Raw genomic sequence first — 15269 nt, forward strand, 5'->3', positions numbered from 1 at the left:
TTGGCAAGGACGCTGCATACGAACTACCCCACCCCAACCCCCACGGCCCACGCCGTGATAATTAAATATCGCACAAACGCAGCGTTAACAGCGGCGCAGGCTTTGCCGTTAGCTGTTGCTGCGTTCGCTTTGGTCGCATTTCACGGCTTAATGCCTTGGCTCAGGGCGTAAAGCCCCGCCGTAATGTAATGTATGCATGTCCTTGAACGCACACTTTGCCATGCCCCCTGTCCCTGCCCCAAGGCACCGGCCACCTGCCACCCACCACCGACGTTCTAGATTGTTCTGCGCTGCTCTTTTGTGACGTTGGTCGTCCAGAGAAACAAAATCAGGGGACATTTACAGGGATCACAAAATAATATAAAATCGAGGGTATTATAATTTTAGTCACAAGGTTGCAGGGCAGTGAAGGAGCTTTATACATATGTATATATGTATGTGTGTTCTTGAAGTCGATAAAGCCATGTCCGTCTGTCGTTCTCTCAGTCCGTTTCTACGAAAACTAGTCCCTCAGTTTTTAAGGTATCTGAATTATATCTAAAAACCTCTCTCTACTATATGTTGGATCAGGCCGGCTCAAACGACTATATAATATAGCTTTTCTAGATTTCATCATATTTTAATCTAATTTGAAGCCCATTTTGTATTAATTTATAATTTCGGTATTAATTTTATTAAAATCGGACGACTATAGAAACGATCGTTAAATACAGGGGGAAATTCAAAACCTATCCCTATCTCTCTCTCTCTCTCTCTCTCTCTCTCTCTCTCTCTTAGTTGGTATGTTTCTCTGGGTATCTCAAGCGACATCTCCTCGTCTCTATCTGTCTCTGCTCTAGGGATCTCTAGAATTCTCTTTCTCTCACTCTCACTTTCTCTGCTCTCTTTACTCGGGGACTATAAATACAGGCTCCGCCGTCACTCTGGCCTCATTCTGTCCGTGCCTCCCCAGTGTTTACATCTAGTGGTAGTGGTAGTGATTAGCCTTCGATCAAAAATATTACTTGACCAGAGCCATACATTTGGATAAAGAGGAACAAGCACACTGGAAGGAAGGAAGCAATGAGGAGGCGTGGGGCTCTACTTTGGTAAGTCTTAACAATTACAATTACATCAAGTATATACTTATGTAGATGCTATAGAAGGGATCAGGCCTAGGCATTTGTTTTCCAATTTATTCCCCTGTTGCCATGGACCCCATCACTTTATTTAAATTTAAAATATAGTCAAAGTTAAGAGGCCCTTTGCTTTCTGACCCAACATTTTTCCCTGTGTTCGTATCCCCTCATACGTGACACTTGACGGCTTTGCAGGCGAGGAGCAATGGCGGATAATGAAATCGAGAACCCATGCTTGCACACGAACTGAAAAACGGGGATTCGGGACTTTTATAGTCTTGTTGGACGATGGCTCTTATTCCTCTTATTGCTCATTTTGCGGCTCACAAGTCAAGTGAGCTTTGATGGGGTTAAGTTCCTACCCCAGAGATACTTTCACTGATTCACCACTGCTTGCTTGACCAGGGCGCTAAGTGCTATATAAGTTTGTATGTTAAACCCCTTGAATACCATATAATCCCCTCCTGAAAATCTGTATACATTTTTGGACCCATGCCAATTGCCGAACATTTTTAGACAAATCAAAATATGCACGCATACAAGCTCAAGTGCATTGCATATTTGGCGAGCCCAAAAATATTGTATATTGTATATTGCAGTTTTCCTGCCAGCTTTTCTCACTTTTCCACTCATTGTTTGGATTTTTCACGAATGATTTATATCTCGTTGAAGGCATTACACAATTATTGAAATAGGGAATTTATTGGGTTATATAAAGTCAATTTCTACGTATGATAAATATGGTAAAATTAAATTCATTTCGATTTATAACCCACTTAGCTGCCACTCTTGAAATAACAAAAGTTTCCAAGGTCAGGGAGGCTATGATTTCACCACCTTTAATGCAAACTTTTAGGGATGTTCCTTTTCAAGGTCGTATGTACATAGCATACATATGTACTTGTTTTAATTTTATGCAAGGCCGAAGATAAATCCATCTGTCCTTTCGTACATTTATTATTCGAGGTGTATGCAAATAAAATATACGCGTGACAACCCAAAATAGCTGACCCAAAAAGCCAGTGAGCTGCTTTTTCCGGCTATCCCTACACCCCGTTGCGTATCCGTACCGTGGCCCCTGCCACATCTCTTAATTGTCTCCTCTGTCTAGTCACATTTTTTCGGACATCAGAGGTCCGAGCAACAATTACCCGCAGACAGTGGGGAGAAGTAGGAGCAGCAGCATCCGTAGATGAGTAGCCATCTCTCGTCCACGTCCATGTCCGCCCCCAACTCCTGGACGCCCCGTTTTGTGAATGGCATCCGAGGATTAAAACATTGCGCAGACTCCGCTCTATTGATTAACTGGGAAGACAGCTCTCTCAGCCATGGCTTGGGGTAGGGCATGGGGAGGATGCCACTGGGGATGAGGATGGGGCTGTGGATGCGGATGTGAAATCAACTGCGTAGTTGGCAAAAGTCAAGCTGCGGGGGTGTTGTGTTTATTTCTTTTTTTTGTTGGAGGTGTGGCACCTGCTGCCATTTTTGGAGGGACACAAGGTGGCTTCTGACTATACTTAATGCGCAATTTCGCCATAGTTAGATTGTTAGAGGAGGGCCATGTGCTGAGGTGTAGGTCAGTTTGCAAAACTTTCTCTCTCCTTCGTTGTCGTCACGTTAGTCACGCTCTTTTGGTGGCACTGGCTCTCGCTGAATTATAATCGAAAATTGCATGCGAACTCGGGTATCCTTGGCACCAAAATAGTGCATTGCCCCTTGCACTTTTTCACGAAGCTGTCAAGGAAAAAATGCAAGTGACGCGAGCGAAAAAGGGGTTGGACCAGTGGGGTCAGACGTGGGGAATAGAGTCAGTAATATATCTTGATAATCAAATTTTACACTTAGCAACCTGAAATGTTACCCCTAAAAAGTTTGTCACCTGAACCATACCCGATCATATCAAAACGTTCTATCTAGAGAGAAACATCAAATTTATTATTTTTATATAGGAGCTAAGAATATTATAGATATACAGAAGAATAACAGCCGAGACATGGTGATTGTGCGCGGGATGTATGAGATAACGGAGCTGGTGGCGGGCTGCATCGGATCCGTGGGTCTCTACATGGCCGGCTGCAATGTGCTGCCCCTGAAGTATGTTCCCGATTTTCCGGCAGCGCTCTTCGTTCTTTCCTCGGTACTTTTAATGCACCATGTCCGCGTTGTGAACTATCCGCCGGTACAGAAGCTATGGCGTTTGCTCTTGGAGCTGGTGGGTCTATATGTCGCCACCCAGGTGTTCGTCGCCATGATTTGGGAGCAGTTTCACGCCCTGTTAGATGTCAGCCGGGATGCCGTGCTCAACACTAGCCTGGGACTGGTATTTCTTAAGCATTTTCCCAGGCTGATTATGTTTGTGCGCCAGGATGTCTGCTACTTTGCCCAACTGGTGCTTTCTGTCGTACTGACCATCAAGGCTTTAAGGTACACCAATACTATAGACTACGTTCTGCCCGAGCGCCGTTTCTACCAGTATTACGAGGGCCAGGCTACGGATGAGGCTTTCACCTACAACCGTGGGAGATCGGCTTCGCAAAGACGGGTCCGTTAACCAGAGGAAATCACCCAGGGGCGGTCATGCATTTCATATATTTCAAGAAACTACGCAAAATTGGACACGTATTACCAAGGCAAATGCTTGCCTAGTGCAGTGCACCCAAAATCAAAGACCTTTGGATATGTTTCATGCTTCAAAGAGCACATTGTACAATCAGCTTTTAATTTTCGCGGGCTAGGTTATAACAATCGATTAACGAAGAAGCCAATCGAAATTGAAATGTGTCAGTTTACCATCTCTAGGAGAAGAGAAGATCAGGAAACAAGATCAGACAAAAACAATTAAATTAAAAAACTAGTCCTTATATTTTTGTTTCCTTACGGTAAGGATTGGAATAAAGGGATGGCGTTCCTTTGCCCCGTGCGCATGCGGCGCGACAAGAAGAAAGGTAAGCTAAAAGAACGGCGCAAGAAGTTGGTTTACAAAACGAAAGACTTCAGTCACGAACTTGGCACACAGAGATAAATACATATGTGGTGTTTTAAGAATGTTATATAAATGTAGTTCTTATTAAATAAAATGTTGATAAAATTCCAGCTACTAATGCCAGCATCGAGAGGGATCTGCCCGCTGTGGGGGGCCTGGGCATGGGCAGGATAACTGGATCCTCCAGCATCGAAACCCTGGTCCGCGTGGGCATCGAAAAGGAGCACGGACTGAGGTAAGCCCACATATGTAAATATGACATTGATTAGTCCTAATCATCCATTATGCACTCCCATTCAGTCCCGATTCCAAGATGGTGGTGCTGCACGACTTTACGCCCTGCGTGGATGACGAACTGGAGGTAAAGCGGGGACAGCTGGTCAATATCTTGTACAGGGAGAATGACTGGGTCTATGTAATAGGCCAGGATTCACGCCAGGAGGGCTTCATACCCTTCTCCTACTGTGCTCCCTGCAACACTCAGCTGGCCGACTTGGCCGTCAAGAAGAAACTGCCCCGGGAACAGTGTCCCGAGCAGCCAATCGATGAGAACTTGCCGCTCTTGGGAACTGACAATAAATTGGATGTGCTCTGTGATGAGGCATTGAACCCCGGGTCTGCCAACAGCATGGAGAACATACTGCTCGTGGAGCCGGAGTGCACGCCGTTCATTAAGGAACCCTCCGGTCGCTGCATCGTTCTGTACACCTTTATAGCCAGGGACGAGAATGATTTGTCCGTGGAACGGGGAGAGTTTGTCACCGTCCTAAACCGTGAGGATCCCGATTGGTTTTGGATAATGCGCAGCGATGGGCAGGAGGGCTTCGTTCCGGCCAGCTTCATCTATCCAGCGGACAGCGTCCGAGTGTTGCAGCAGCAGAAGGCCACCTTGAGTGCCATGGAGACTATTCTGCAACAGGGCCAGCAGGGACAGCAACAGCAGGGTCAGCAGCAGTCCCAACAGCAGCAGCAACCACTGGGATTAGGAACGGATGACTTGCGCTACCATGGCACCGAACTGGTGATGCTGTATGACTACAAGGCGCAGGCTCCCGATGACCTGTACCTTTCGGTTCGTCGTGGGGACTGGATTTATGCCGATCTAAACAATCAAACGGTGGACGGATGGCTTTGGGCTTATGCACCCAAGACCCGCAAATATGGATTTATTCCTAAGGCCTACGCTCGACCGCCTGCCATGACGAGCCTCTGAGAGATACCCTCGTTTTCATTATCACCATAATTAACACATTTCGCTTTAGGTTTACATTTCTTTCCATTCTATATCGTGCCACCGTTCCATTGAGTAATAAATTGTGCCTTAGGTTTATTTTGTATGTGAGCTTGCATAACACATTGTATACATGGGGTTATCTTTGCACTTACATCTAGATGTAATTCATTATCCTAAACTGGTAGGTTTCCCGTAAACGTATATCAAAAATATCTAAGATTGCCTTCCAGTCAGTACCAGTTTGGGCAGCACGTGCTAGCTTCTAGGTCTAGAGATATGAATACTAAAGCACTGACGGAGCGGAGCATGCTCCTCGATATGCACTTGGGTTTGGATTGAATATGGATACGATCCACGATCGGTGCGAGTGCGTAGGGTTATGCTCAGCATAATGTAGTACGCACACGCACATCCAAATGGACTTTTGGAGGATCTGCGTCTACTTCAAGCCCAGAGGTTCTGCTTCGTTGGCCGAAGAGCAGTGCGAACAGTTGGGGTCCATATTTCTGTGAGAGTTATAGTGAATATCTGGCTCGTCAGACGCTGCCCTTCTAATACTCACTTCATAGCCTCCCTGAGCTGCTCCTTCTCGTTCATCTCTTCGCGCAGCTTCTGCTGCAAGCTGAGTATGAGATCGTTTTTGTTCTGTATCTGCATTTTCAAATGAGCAATGGTCTCCTCTTGGGCCTCGAAAATTGCCTAAAAAAGATAAACATAAGAAACCAGTGTCTTTTTATTATATGTAAGTCCCCATTCATACCCGACACTCCTCCATGGACTCGGAGTACGAGGGCGGCTCATCCAGACAAAAGAACTCCCGCACCAGCTTGCACTTGCGTAGCTCCTCTTTGGCCATAACCGAGTTGACAAAGATCTGCAGGCCCTGCACGCGATTGTCGAGGAAGACGGCATTGAAGTTGTCCCCGAAGAGCTTCTTACGCGGCAGCATGAGTGACAGCTTAGGGAATGACTGCTTTAGCTTGCCATTTAACCGGACAAAGTCTGTGTAGCGCCGCATTACCAGCCAGCAGTCATTTGTCTCCGGGTTCTCCACGCGCAACTTGTATACGGTGAAGCGTGCCCGCTCCTCCATTACCTCGTAACCAATGATGGGCACGCGCAGAACGGCATTGGGATCCACGGGCGGCGCCTGGGAGCCCGAGGAAAGCGTCATCTGGCTGGCGAACATTGAGTGAGAGTTGCCGCCAGTTAGGCGCGAGCTGGTCTGACTGTAGCCCAGACTACACTCGCTCATTCGACGCGGTGCCCTGCTGGTTACCTCCAGGTTATCGCCATGGTTTCCACCTGAATGGTGGCCATAAGAAGATTGGGTTAAGTCCCGATGGGAGCGTGCTCCACCCAGCATGGTGGTTCTATTAGAGTTTTGGGACCTCGTTTGCTCGTAGCTGTGTGAGCTTATCCTCTGCAGACACACCTCCGACTTAGCGTTGGCCGCCGTCAATGCAGCACCAGAGTTTCGCTCCAGAAGGGCTATGCCAACATCCCCCTCCGATTTGCTGCGCAACAGGCTGCTGTTGTTGCCGTTTCGATACTTTTCCACTTGTCGCAGGTCGGGACTCGAGTGGCAGCGGCGGCCCAGAAATTGCCTCTGCCGGAATAGCGTCTGCTTGCCAACCAAGCGACTGTTGGAGCTGCTGCCCAGAGTTTGGGCTAGAGATTTCTTCTTCGGTGACGTCGTTGTTGCTGTGCTGGCCTTCTTGAAAAGCGACGACGATGATGTTTGTGCTTGTGGCGCTTTGGCAGTTCCTGTGCTGTTGTTGCTATTGTTGTGGCTCTTTCGCAGCGCCCGCAGTGACATCGCTTTGTTTGGTTGCTTTAATTCCAACTGCAGCTCTGCGTGCTACATGACTTTTAATATTTTTGTTAAATTCTTCACGAAAGTATGCTGTTGTTGTTGCTTTTGTTTTTCTTTTGTAGTTCACGCAGTGTGACCATCCTCGCTTTCTCTCTTGAGAATTTTCTGACCAGATTCTCTGGACTATCGATAACTAGCTGTAAACAGCTGTCTTCCGAGCGAAAATGGAGCATGCGGTAAATATTTATGTTTATTTCGCAGAAAACTACTACAATTAAGAATTTGTAATAGCACAGCGAGACCAGCGAGCTGATACAAAGACTCGTGAGTCTGAGTTTGACTGAAAATGGCGAGGAAATTGAGGGTATTCTTAAAAACCTGCGTCTGCTTCTGACCCAAAGCCAGGAGAGTCAAGAAACTCTGGCCAGGAGTGCAGAATTTTCATGTTTTCTCGATGCAGTGTCCTTTAACCCACTGATGCGCACGGAGCATCGAGTGGCGCACAATCTGTCACTGCAGGTGCTGGCCAATAGCGTGGTTAATAATGAGGTTACCCAGAGATTGACATGGAATCTTCACGGCTCTAAGATAGCTGAACAAGCGTATGCTTCTCCGCTGGGCACCCCCAACAACATACTCCTAATGATCATGTACAACATATTCCTGAGTGGTCGCGGTAGTCTAGTCACCGACCAGGTGGCACTCCAGACCTGCGTACGTCTGTGGCGGGCCCTAATTGAGGCTCGGTGCCCCTACAGTCCCGAGTATTTGCACTTCTTTTTGGAACACTTTATCGTGCAGAACGGACGTGCCTGCGTGGCCTGCTACCAGAAACTGGACACGGAGGATCGAATCGCCTTTCTGGACTACGTGGCTCATTACCTGTACAAAAATAGCCCGAATGGTGAGGTCACGCTATTCCTGCTTCAGCACTTTGCCAAAGAGTTCCGCCTGAAATCGGACTGCATCCTCCGGGAAACTCTCAAGCTGAAGCACGAACTTCATCCCCGCGAGGTTCACACTCTCCTTCGGATCATTGCCAGTGTTAGTGGCTCCGAGAAGTACGCCAATGTCTATGCCACCGATCATTCGCTGTTCATAAACGTGAGTAGCCTACTCAGATGCGTGGTGGCTGCGGGCAAGGAACCCGATGGCGGGGGGCTGGACAAGCCAATGACAAAGCTGGAGGAGGTTGCTCTAACCTCAGGCATCGATGCGGGCTACGAGAAGAATGTGTCGTATGAACTGAAAACCCTACTCGTGCGCTGCTCTGCGAATCTTTTGTATGAAAATAAGGAAAATAGGGGCTATTGCCTCGATACACAACTGCTGCCGGCCCTCCTGGAGTGCACTACGATGGATGCCAGGAATCCGTGTAAGATATATGGCTTAGTTATTTTAATTAATTTTCATTTATTTTCTGGGTCTCTAGTAGACTATTTATGATGAAAATAATTTATTTGTTTTGTCCTTTTAAGTTTAAAGAGTTTGACGTAGTTAAAAGAATATTAAAACGTTCAACAATTTGATTTAAATATTTAAAAGCCGAGCATATATTTTTTAGTGATTAGTTAATAATAATTTCATTCAGCATTTTATTTTAATTACTATTTAAGAGATGCAAATGAGAATATTCATGACAAAATTATGGCCTTTCCTAATTGCATTCTTGGCTTTGAGAAACCATTTACACTTTACAGCTCATAAAACCAATAAGTAATGTTAATTATTAGCAGAAATGCTTTGATTAATTTTCGTTAAGTTACGACTCATAAATTAAAACGCTTTTATCTATTCCGTCCCCCAAAACAGTGATGCGCGAGTGGAGTATCTTGGCCATTCGGAATGCCTGTATCAATTGCCCGGAGGCACAGCAGGTGATTGCCGGTCTAACCATGCAAGGCTCCGCGCCCAATGACACTCTCAGCGAGCTCAACCTGGATATGGGTGCGTTACGCATCTCGGACAGGCGGCAATAGCACACAAAGCAGCACATCCAACAAGTCACGACCACTGGCTGGCTAGCTGGCCCACAACAAGTGGTTAGCTAGCTGTCTTTCGCACCACGTTATCCTCCGCAGCCCCCCTTACAGTGCGCTAATGGTATGCCAAAACTCAGATCCAACGGCATTCATAAACGCGATGTCAACGGTTTAATGGCACAGTCGACGGAAGAGAGAGAGCGCCGCACGGACGGAGCAATGTCGAATGATGGCTAGCGTGGCTAGCGAGTAGGATATAAAAATAGCTGCCCATGTACCATGCTCTGTGTACCATTAAAGAGAGATGCCTAAATCCATCTAAATTCTAAATTTGTGCACACAGCATCGGCCGAGTCGAGTTGAGTTCATGTTTATGGCGCAATTAAGCAAACGATGACGTCGGTCGGTGCCAGCAACAGCAACAGCCCCAGAGATTCCTGCCACTGGCTACATGCTGCAGGTGGCAGCTCCTCTGCCCCAGTCCACGCCCGCTCCCCAGCGGCGCGTATGTAGAACGATTTTTTATGTTTATGCTGGCTAACAATGGCTGCGCTACGCTACGCCTGCTGCCTGCCTACTGCCTGTTGCCTTTTGTCTTAGCCCGCTCCCCCGAAAGAACGGAAGAAGGCAAAGGCAAACGACAACCACTGGTGGCTAGTAGCCAGTCAGTCTGTGCTCTGCCTTGGCCAGCAGCAGACGGAACCGTGCTGATCGTCGCCCGCCAGGAGCAGCAGCATTCGCCAAGATCGCGCTCTTTCATTCCGTTTCGGGCTTCGCTCGGTATATTTAATTTATTTCGGTTGTTATCGGGCGCTTCGTCTCAGCGATTAACGCCAGCTCATAAAAACTAAACAAATCATTGTTGCGCCCCATAAAGAAAATAATCTGGGCCCCAGAGATCTCCGTTGCATTGTTGCAGCTTTAATGGTAAACATGGCCACGGATCGCATGGCTCTTATATAACGATAAATCAGGACGCCTGTCAGTCGTGGGCTTTTATGACCGAGGAGATGGCAGATCAGATCAGATCCCAAATTCAAATCCGTTTCAGTATCAAAATCAGAATCCGTGCTGGCTGGCATTGGCATTATTTATGCGGGGCATTAATTAAATACACATTTCTCAAAATTCGCGTTCTTTTACGCTTTTATGCCGCGACGGAGGCGGAGGATGAGGATGAGGAATTCAACGTGTTGCGACGACGGTTGTGCTCCTCCTCGGCACATACCAAAAATACAATGGCCGCCGCCACCGCCGCCGCAGACACAGCAAGTAAAACAAAGGCTGAAACACACAAAACAAATAAATAAATAAATAGAGGCGAGCGTTTCGCGTTTATTTCGGTTTTGAAAAAATATATAAAAATTTCGCCCTGTCAAAAGTGTCAATAATCGCGCCCAAAAAATAGAGACAATGAGGTGGGAATTAATGACGGTTGCCCGTCAGAGGAATCTGCCAGCTAAAAATAATGGCAAATTGTCTTCAAAAAATATTAGAAGAAGAGGAACGAGAGGGGCTCATTCCATAGAACTCCTTTCATAGCTGGGAAATATCTAAAGTTTTCGATAAACATTATAGTTCTATCCACTCTATCTTCTTCTCCTTCGCCTCTTCCGATGACGCACTTCATGACGCAAGTGGCTGCAGCCCGTGCCCAACTCCTCACAACTGCAACTGCAACGGCCAAGATCTATTCCGGGAATAGATCGCGGAAGTGGAGGAGGAGTTCGTGTGGGTGGAGGAGGAGCAGGAACAGAAGCTGGCGCCGCTTTGCTCCTCTCTTTCTTTTGCTCTGGGTTTTTCCCCCAAGATGACACTTTCGGCAACCCACGGAACAAAGACGGAATAACGAAAATATCATAAATTCGGGAGGCATCCCACATGGCATACAGGCAGCAAGCACTAACAATGTATATAGCACTTGTACACGCCATGCCACCTCCTCCTTCTGCTCCTGATTCTGCTTCTGCTCCACACCCGCCACCCACCCACTCGGGAACTCGGAATAGGCGCACCTAATTCCTAATTCTCGGCAAATATTCCGCGAAGAGGCGAAAATTATTTTGACGAAGGAATTCGCATTTTTGTCATTTATTTTCCGCGGGTCTTTGGACGTGTCCACTAATTTGCTTAATTTCTGTCAAACGAAAAGAAAGAAAATATAAAACTGAGGAAAGGCCTCAGAAAACCGCTTTTCCGAGTGGGAATTTCTGGTCACCGTGGCAACATGTAAATACATAAATAAAATAAAAAACGATTTATCCAAAACAACATAATTAATGGGCACGTTCTTGGAGATTCGCGCGCTGCCTGAGAAAGACCACAGTTTAGGTTAAAAAATAGTTTTTGGTGAGACTGATGCAAGGAAATAAAGTTATTTAGGGGCTTAAGAACCAAACTATTTAAATATCAGAAAAGAAATGACTAAGTGGTTAAAAGAAAATTCTTGTTAACTCGCCCTTATGCCAAAAACACACGCAATGATTAGAAACGGGCTTATTTATTCACCTGGAATTTCATCGTTCCTCGTCAATCCTCATCATCATTCAATTGTTTTACAACTTTTAGCCCGATTTCTCCGCAGGATTTCAGGATAAAGGACAAAAATTATTGAAAAGCTCCTTTGTCAGTGACACTTTTTATTTTATTTTGTTTTACAAAGAACATTTTCTCTTCTACATAAATATATCCTTAAAACAGAGAATCTTTAATTTCTATAAAAACAAAAATATGTAAAAAATATATAGTCCACCGATTCGCCATGCTCCGAATTATATACTAGTAAAATTATATAGAAGAATAACTCCATAGTTTCATTCAAATAGCTTGCTCTTTGTTCCAAAACTAACTTCGCACATGTGTGCTTATGATTCCCAACTGTGTTCTAACATCCCCGGAACGAAGTGACTGCTGCCGGCCAAGTATCAGAAATGTGTTGTGTTACAAAAGTTGCAAGTCATTGTTTATTAGTGTCCAAAGTTAGTAACTGATCATACTAGATACTTACTGGTCATAGATACTTACTGTTCAGAGTTACTTACTGGTCATAGATACTTATTGTTCAGAGTTACTTACTGCTTATAGCTACTCACTGTTCATAGTTAATTACTGATCAAAGTTCTATAAATCGTCCGATCGTTCCTATGGCAGCTATATATATGTATATATATATAGTCCACCGATTCGCCATGCTCCGAATTATATACTAGTAAAATTATATAGAAGAATAACTCCATAGTTTCATTCAAATAGCTTGCTCTTTGTTCCAAAACTAACTTCGCACATGTGTGCTTATGATTCCCAACTGTGTTCTAACATCCCCGGAACGAAGTGACTGCTGCCGGCCAAGTATCAGAAATGTGTTGTGTTACAAAAGTTGCAAGTCATTGTTTATTAGTGTCCAAAGTTAGTAACTGATCATACTACATACTTACTGGTCATAGATACTTACTGTTCAGAGTTACTTACTGCTCATAGATACTTATTGTTCAGAGTTACTTACTGGTCATAGATACATAATGTTCAGAGTTACTTACTGCTCATAGATACTTATTGTTCAGAGTTACTTACTGGTCATAGATACTTATTGTTCAGAGTTACTTACTGCTCATAGATACTTATTGTTCAGAGTTACTTACTGGTCATAGATACTTACTGTTCAAATCTACTTACTGGCCATACATACTTAGTGGTCATAGATACTTACTGTTGAAAGATACTTACTGATCCTCCACATTTAACAACCATTTCTATGGCATTTATATTATATAGTTTAATCAGTACTATTTTTAAGGCTTAACATAACATAACGTAACTATACACAAAATCATAATGATAGTAAGTTTAAATAATATTACGATTTATTTTCGAATACTGAAATTTCTTGTTTTACCCTTCGCTATATGTTTAGCATAAAAATAAACTATATTGTTTAAATTAGAGACAGATCTGGGAATGGGGCAGGTTGTCCGATGGCATGACCGATGTGTAGGCATGGTAAAAACACCTGCCGGACGATGGAAACGGTCGTGGCGCCCAAGAATGTCCCACATGTGTGTGCGATGTGTGTCCGCATGACTTCATTTGCCTACAGAGAGCAATAAAAGCTGGTTAAACCCGCCACCATCTCTCCCATTCAGCACTCTTACACTGTCTTGTATTGTCTGCTCTGCCCACCAGGAACGTGCGCTGTTCCATGTGCGTGTGGATTGCCCGTTGTCAACGTCCAGAGAGCCCTAGGAGGGGAAGATAGTCTGATCCAACTGAACCAGAATGAAGCGCGACCTGTCCACGTCGACCATCGGCCGGGATGAGGCCCGGCGGCCGCTGATGGAGGCATACATGTTCCAGCGTCGAGTCCTGCTCGGCTGCAGTCTGCTGATGGTGGTTTCTCTGCTCATCTGGATAGTGGCCATTTCCACCGATCACTGGATTATTATATCAGGAGGAAAAGGTAAGTTTACGCCTTCTCTAACGGATCAACTGAAATATAGTATCCCATTCCGTTGAAGGCATTTTCATCCCGGAATCGCGACGCTTCTTTATGTCCTCGCACTCGGGTCTGTGGCGTCACTGCCGAAACACCATAGTGCCCAATGCTATGAGCAACGCCCAGGTGGTGCGCAACTTCAGCTCCATGTCCTACACCTCGCAGACGAACATTAACGAGGCGAAGCGGAATCTCTCACACATGGATTTTATTAAGAAGTTTGCCCAGGAGCCGCTGGAGTCGTCAGATAACTTCACGGAGGCGGCGCGCCGTCATATGTTTGCCCATTGGGCGCGGGGAGAAGACGAGGGCTTCCAAACAATGCGTACTGCCTTCCGCAATCTTGTGATGAACACGGAGGACAATCAGCGGCAGATCAATGCCACGGCAAACAAACCCATACCCATCGATCCGCTGGATGTCAAGGGCATTATTGCGAGGAACACCTTCGGTTCGGCGCTGCAGCGGGTTAAGTACAACAACACCTGGTCGTACTATGTAATTCCCGAGGTGGCCCAGCTGGCCATCTTCGCCAACTGGACGGACTATCCGCTAGTGGTGCGTCTGCTGGGCACCTACATCCGTGACATTGGTATTCCTGCCTACGTCCTGAATGACGAGCGGGTGATCCTGATCCTGGTGCCGCCACTGCCGCCGAAGCGAGGCGGACAGACCGCCTTCTACAGCTATATACCGAATCGTGAGTCGGATCCTCCATTATTTTTATGTAAATCTCTATATCCATCCTGCCCTAGAGCGCTGCAAGTACATCGACATGTTCCCTAACTCCAATGCCCTGCGCAACGAGCCGGGCTTCGATGACGAACTAATGGGTAGGTACTCCCACATACACTCTATCTTCCACACTCCCAACTGAAGGACGACGGCTCATAATTGGCAGTCACTTGGTACTCCCTTTCAGACTACATCCGGACGCAGGCATCGTTTGCCTGCATCACCCTGTTCGTGATGAGCCTGGGAGCGGTCTTCTCCTTCTACACCTTCATGAATCCACGGTATATGTTCAAGCGCCTGGCTGGCGGGATCCATCTGGTGGCCGCCTCAACGGCGCTGGTGGTGATCCAGGTGCTCTTCTCCTCGATTGACTACACCAAGGATCATCTCTTCTACGCGTATCCCGATGGCGCCGAACTGACGTGAGTGATATATAGGGAGAAATAACAAATTTCTGAGGAACATCTTTATTTCTAGCTATGGATACGGAGTGTACTTGGCCTGGTTTACGTTCGTGGACAATATTATGTGCGGTGTTATGTTCCTCTGGTACTCGGGCAAAAAGAAGGGAGCTAAAGCTCCGAACGACGAAGTAGCAATGGCCGATGAGCCAACCATTATGGGCAGATAACGCTCTATGGGCCACGATGACAGGACATCCCATTGGACGTGTCCTCCTAAAACCAAAGACAAAGCAATTGACGTTGCTTTTCATTTCACTTTTGTTATTTGTTTGTTTTCCTAATGGCTGTATCTAAAATGTTCGCTTTATAACTATAAGAATCTCAAGGGCAATAAAGGAATTATTTTCAGTCAGTGGACCAACCGTTGCCGGAAATTTAAATTCCGATTGCTTCACAAGTTATCGGTATCGGTAACGATAAGAATAGATGTGGGGTTAGGTCGTTAATT

The 15269-nt window shown here is 45.9% G+C and overlaps 5 protein-coding genes across 12 annotated transcripts; 4 read left to right on the plus strand and 1 right to left on the minus strand.

Annotated features, from left to right (window-relative positions):
* Window positions 1–909: 909 nt before the first annotated feature.
* Window positions 910–5438, plus strand: Dlish (Dachs ligand with SH3s). Of its 2 annotated transcripts, none has more exons than XM_020957742.2 (3): window positions 910–1088; window positions 4213–4336; window positions 4402–5438. In XM_020957742.2, exons 2-3 carry the CDS (start codon window positions 4263–4265, stop codon window positions 5312–5314), a joined length of 987 nt encoding a protein of 328 aa, XP_020813401.2. In that variant the 5' UTR covers window positions 910–1088; window positions 4213–4262; the 3' UTR covers window positions 5315–5438. The 2 variants fall into 2 exon arrangements, with proteins under 2 accessions (XP_020813401.2, XP_020813392.2); XM_020957733.2 differs by lacking the exon at window positions 910–1088 and adding an exon at window positions 3876–4063.
* Window positions 2978–3979, plus strand: LOC110188154 (uncharacterized). The gene has a single exon (XM_020957745.2). It carries the CDS (start codon window positions 3112–3114, stop codon window positions 3667–3669), a length of 558 nt encoding a protein of 185 aa, XP_020813404.1. The 5' UTR covers window positions 2978–3111; the 3' UTR covers window positions 3670–3979.
* Snx16 (sorting nexin 16) lies at window positions 5404–7307 on the minus strand. The gene is made up of 3 exons (XM_020957720.2): window positions 6096–7307; window positions 5898–6034; window positions 5404–5841 (listed from the first exon to the last, which is right to left on the minus strand). Exons 1-3 carry the CDS (start codon window positions 7152–7154, stop codon window positions 5775–5777), a joined length of 1263 nt encoding a protein of 420 aa, XP_020813379.2. The 5' UTR covers window positions 7155–7307; the 3' UTR covers window positions 5404–5774.
* Window positions 7238–9456, plus strand: LOC110188104 (ataxin-10). 2 transcript variants are annotated; one of them, XM_020957685.2, is made up of 3 exons: window positions 7238–7387; window positions 7443–8526; window positions 8964–9456. In XM_020957685.2, the coding sequence occupies exons 1-3, from the start codon at window positions 7376–7378 to the stop codon at window positions 9128–9130; spliced, it is 1263 nt and encodes a 420-aa protein (XP_020813344.2). In that variant the 5' UTR covers window positions 7238–7375; the 3' UTR covers window positions 9131–9456. The 2 variants fall into 2 exon arrangements, with proteins under 2 accessions (XP_020813344.2, XP_020813336.2); XM_020957677.2 differs by having other exon boundaries at window positions 7324–7387; window positions 7448–8526.
* A 208-nt stretch (window positions 9457–9664) lies between these two features.
* On the plus strand, window positions 9665–15173 carry LOC110188117 (uncharacterized). 6 transcript variants are annotated; one of them, XM_020957708.2, is made up of 6 exons: window positions 9665–10060; window positions 13313–13586; window positions 13645–14322; window positions 14378–14455; window positions 14545–14779; window positions 14835–15173. In XM_020957708.2, the coding sequence occupies exons 2-6, from the start codon at window positions 13406–13408 to the stop codon at window positions 14986–14988; spliced, it is 1326 nt and encodes a 441-aa protein (XP_020813367.1). In that variant the 5' UTR covers window positions 9665–10060; window positions 13313–13405; the 3' UTR covers window positions 14989–15173. The 6 variants fall into 6 exon arrangements, with proteins under 6 accessions (XP_020813367.1, XP_020813357.1, XP_086688052.1 ...); XM_020957698.2 differs by having other exon boundaries at window positions 9714–10060; window positions 14524–14779; XM_086831926.1 differs by having other exon boundaries at window positions 9781–9913; window positions 14524–14779.
* Window positions 15174–15269: the final 96 nt, after the last annotated feature.

Source organism: Drosophila serrata, unplaced genomic scaffold (assembly GCF_035046125.1).
Source record: "Drosophila serrata isolate PLE 108 unplaced genomic scaffold, ASM3504612v1 contig_26, whole genome shotgun sequence".
Lineage (NCBI taxonomy): Eukaryota > Metazoa > Arthropoda > Insecta > Diptera > Drosophilidae > Drosophila > Drosophila serrata.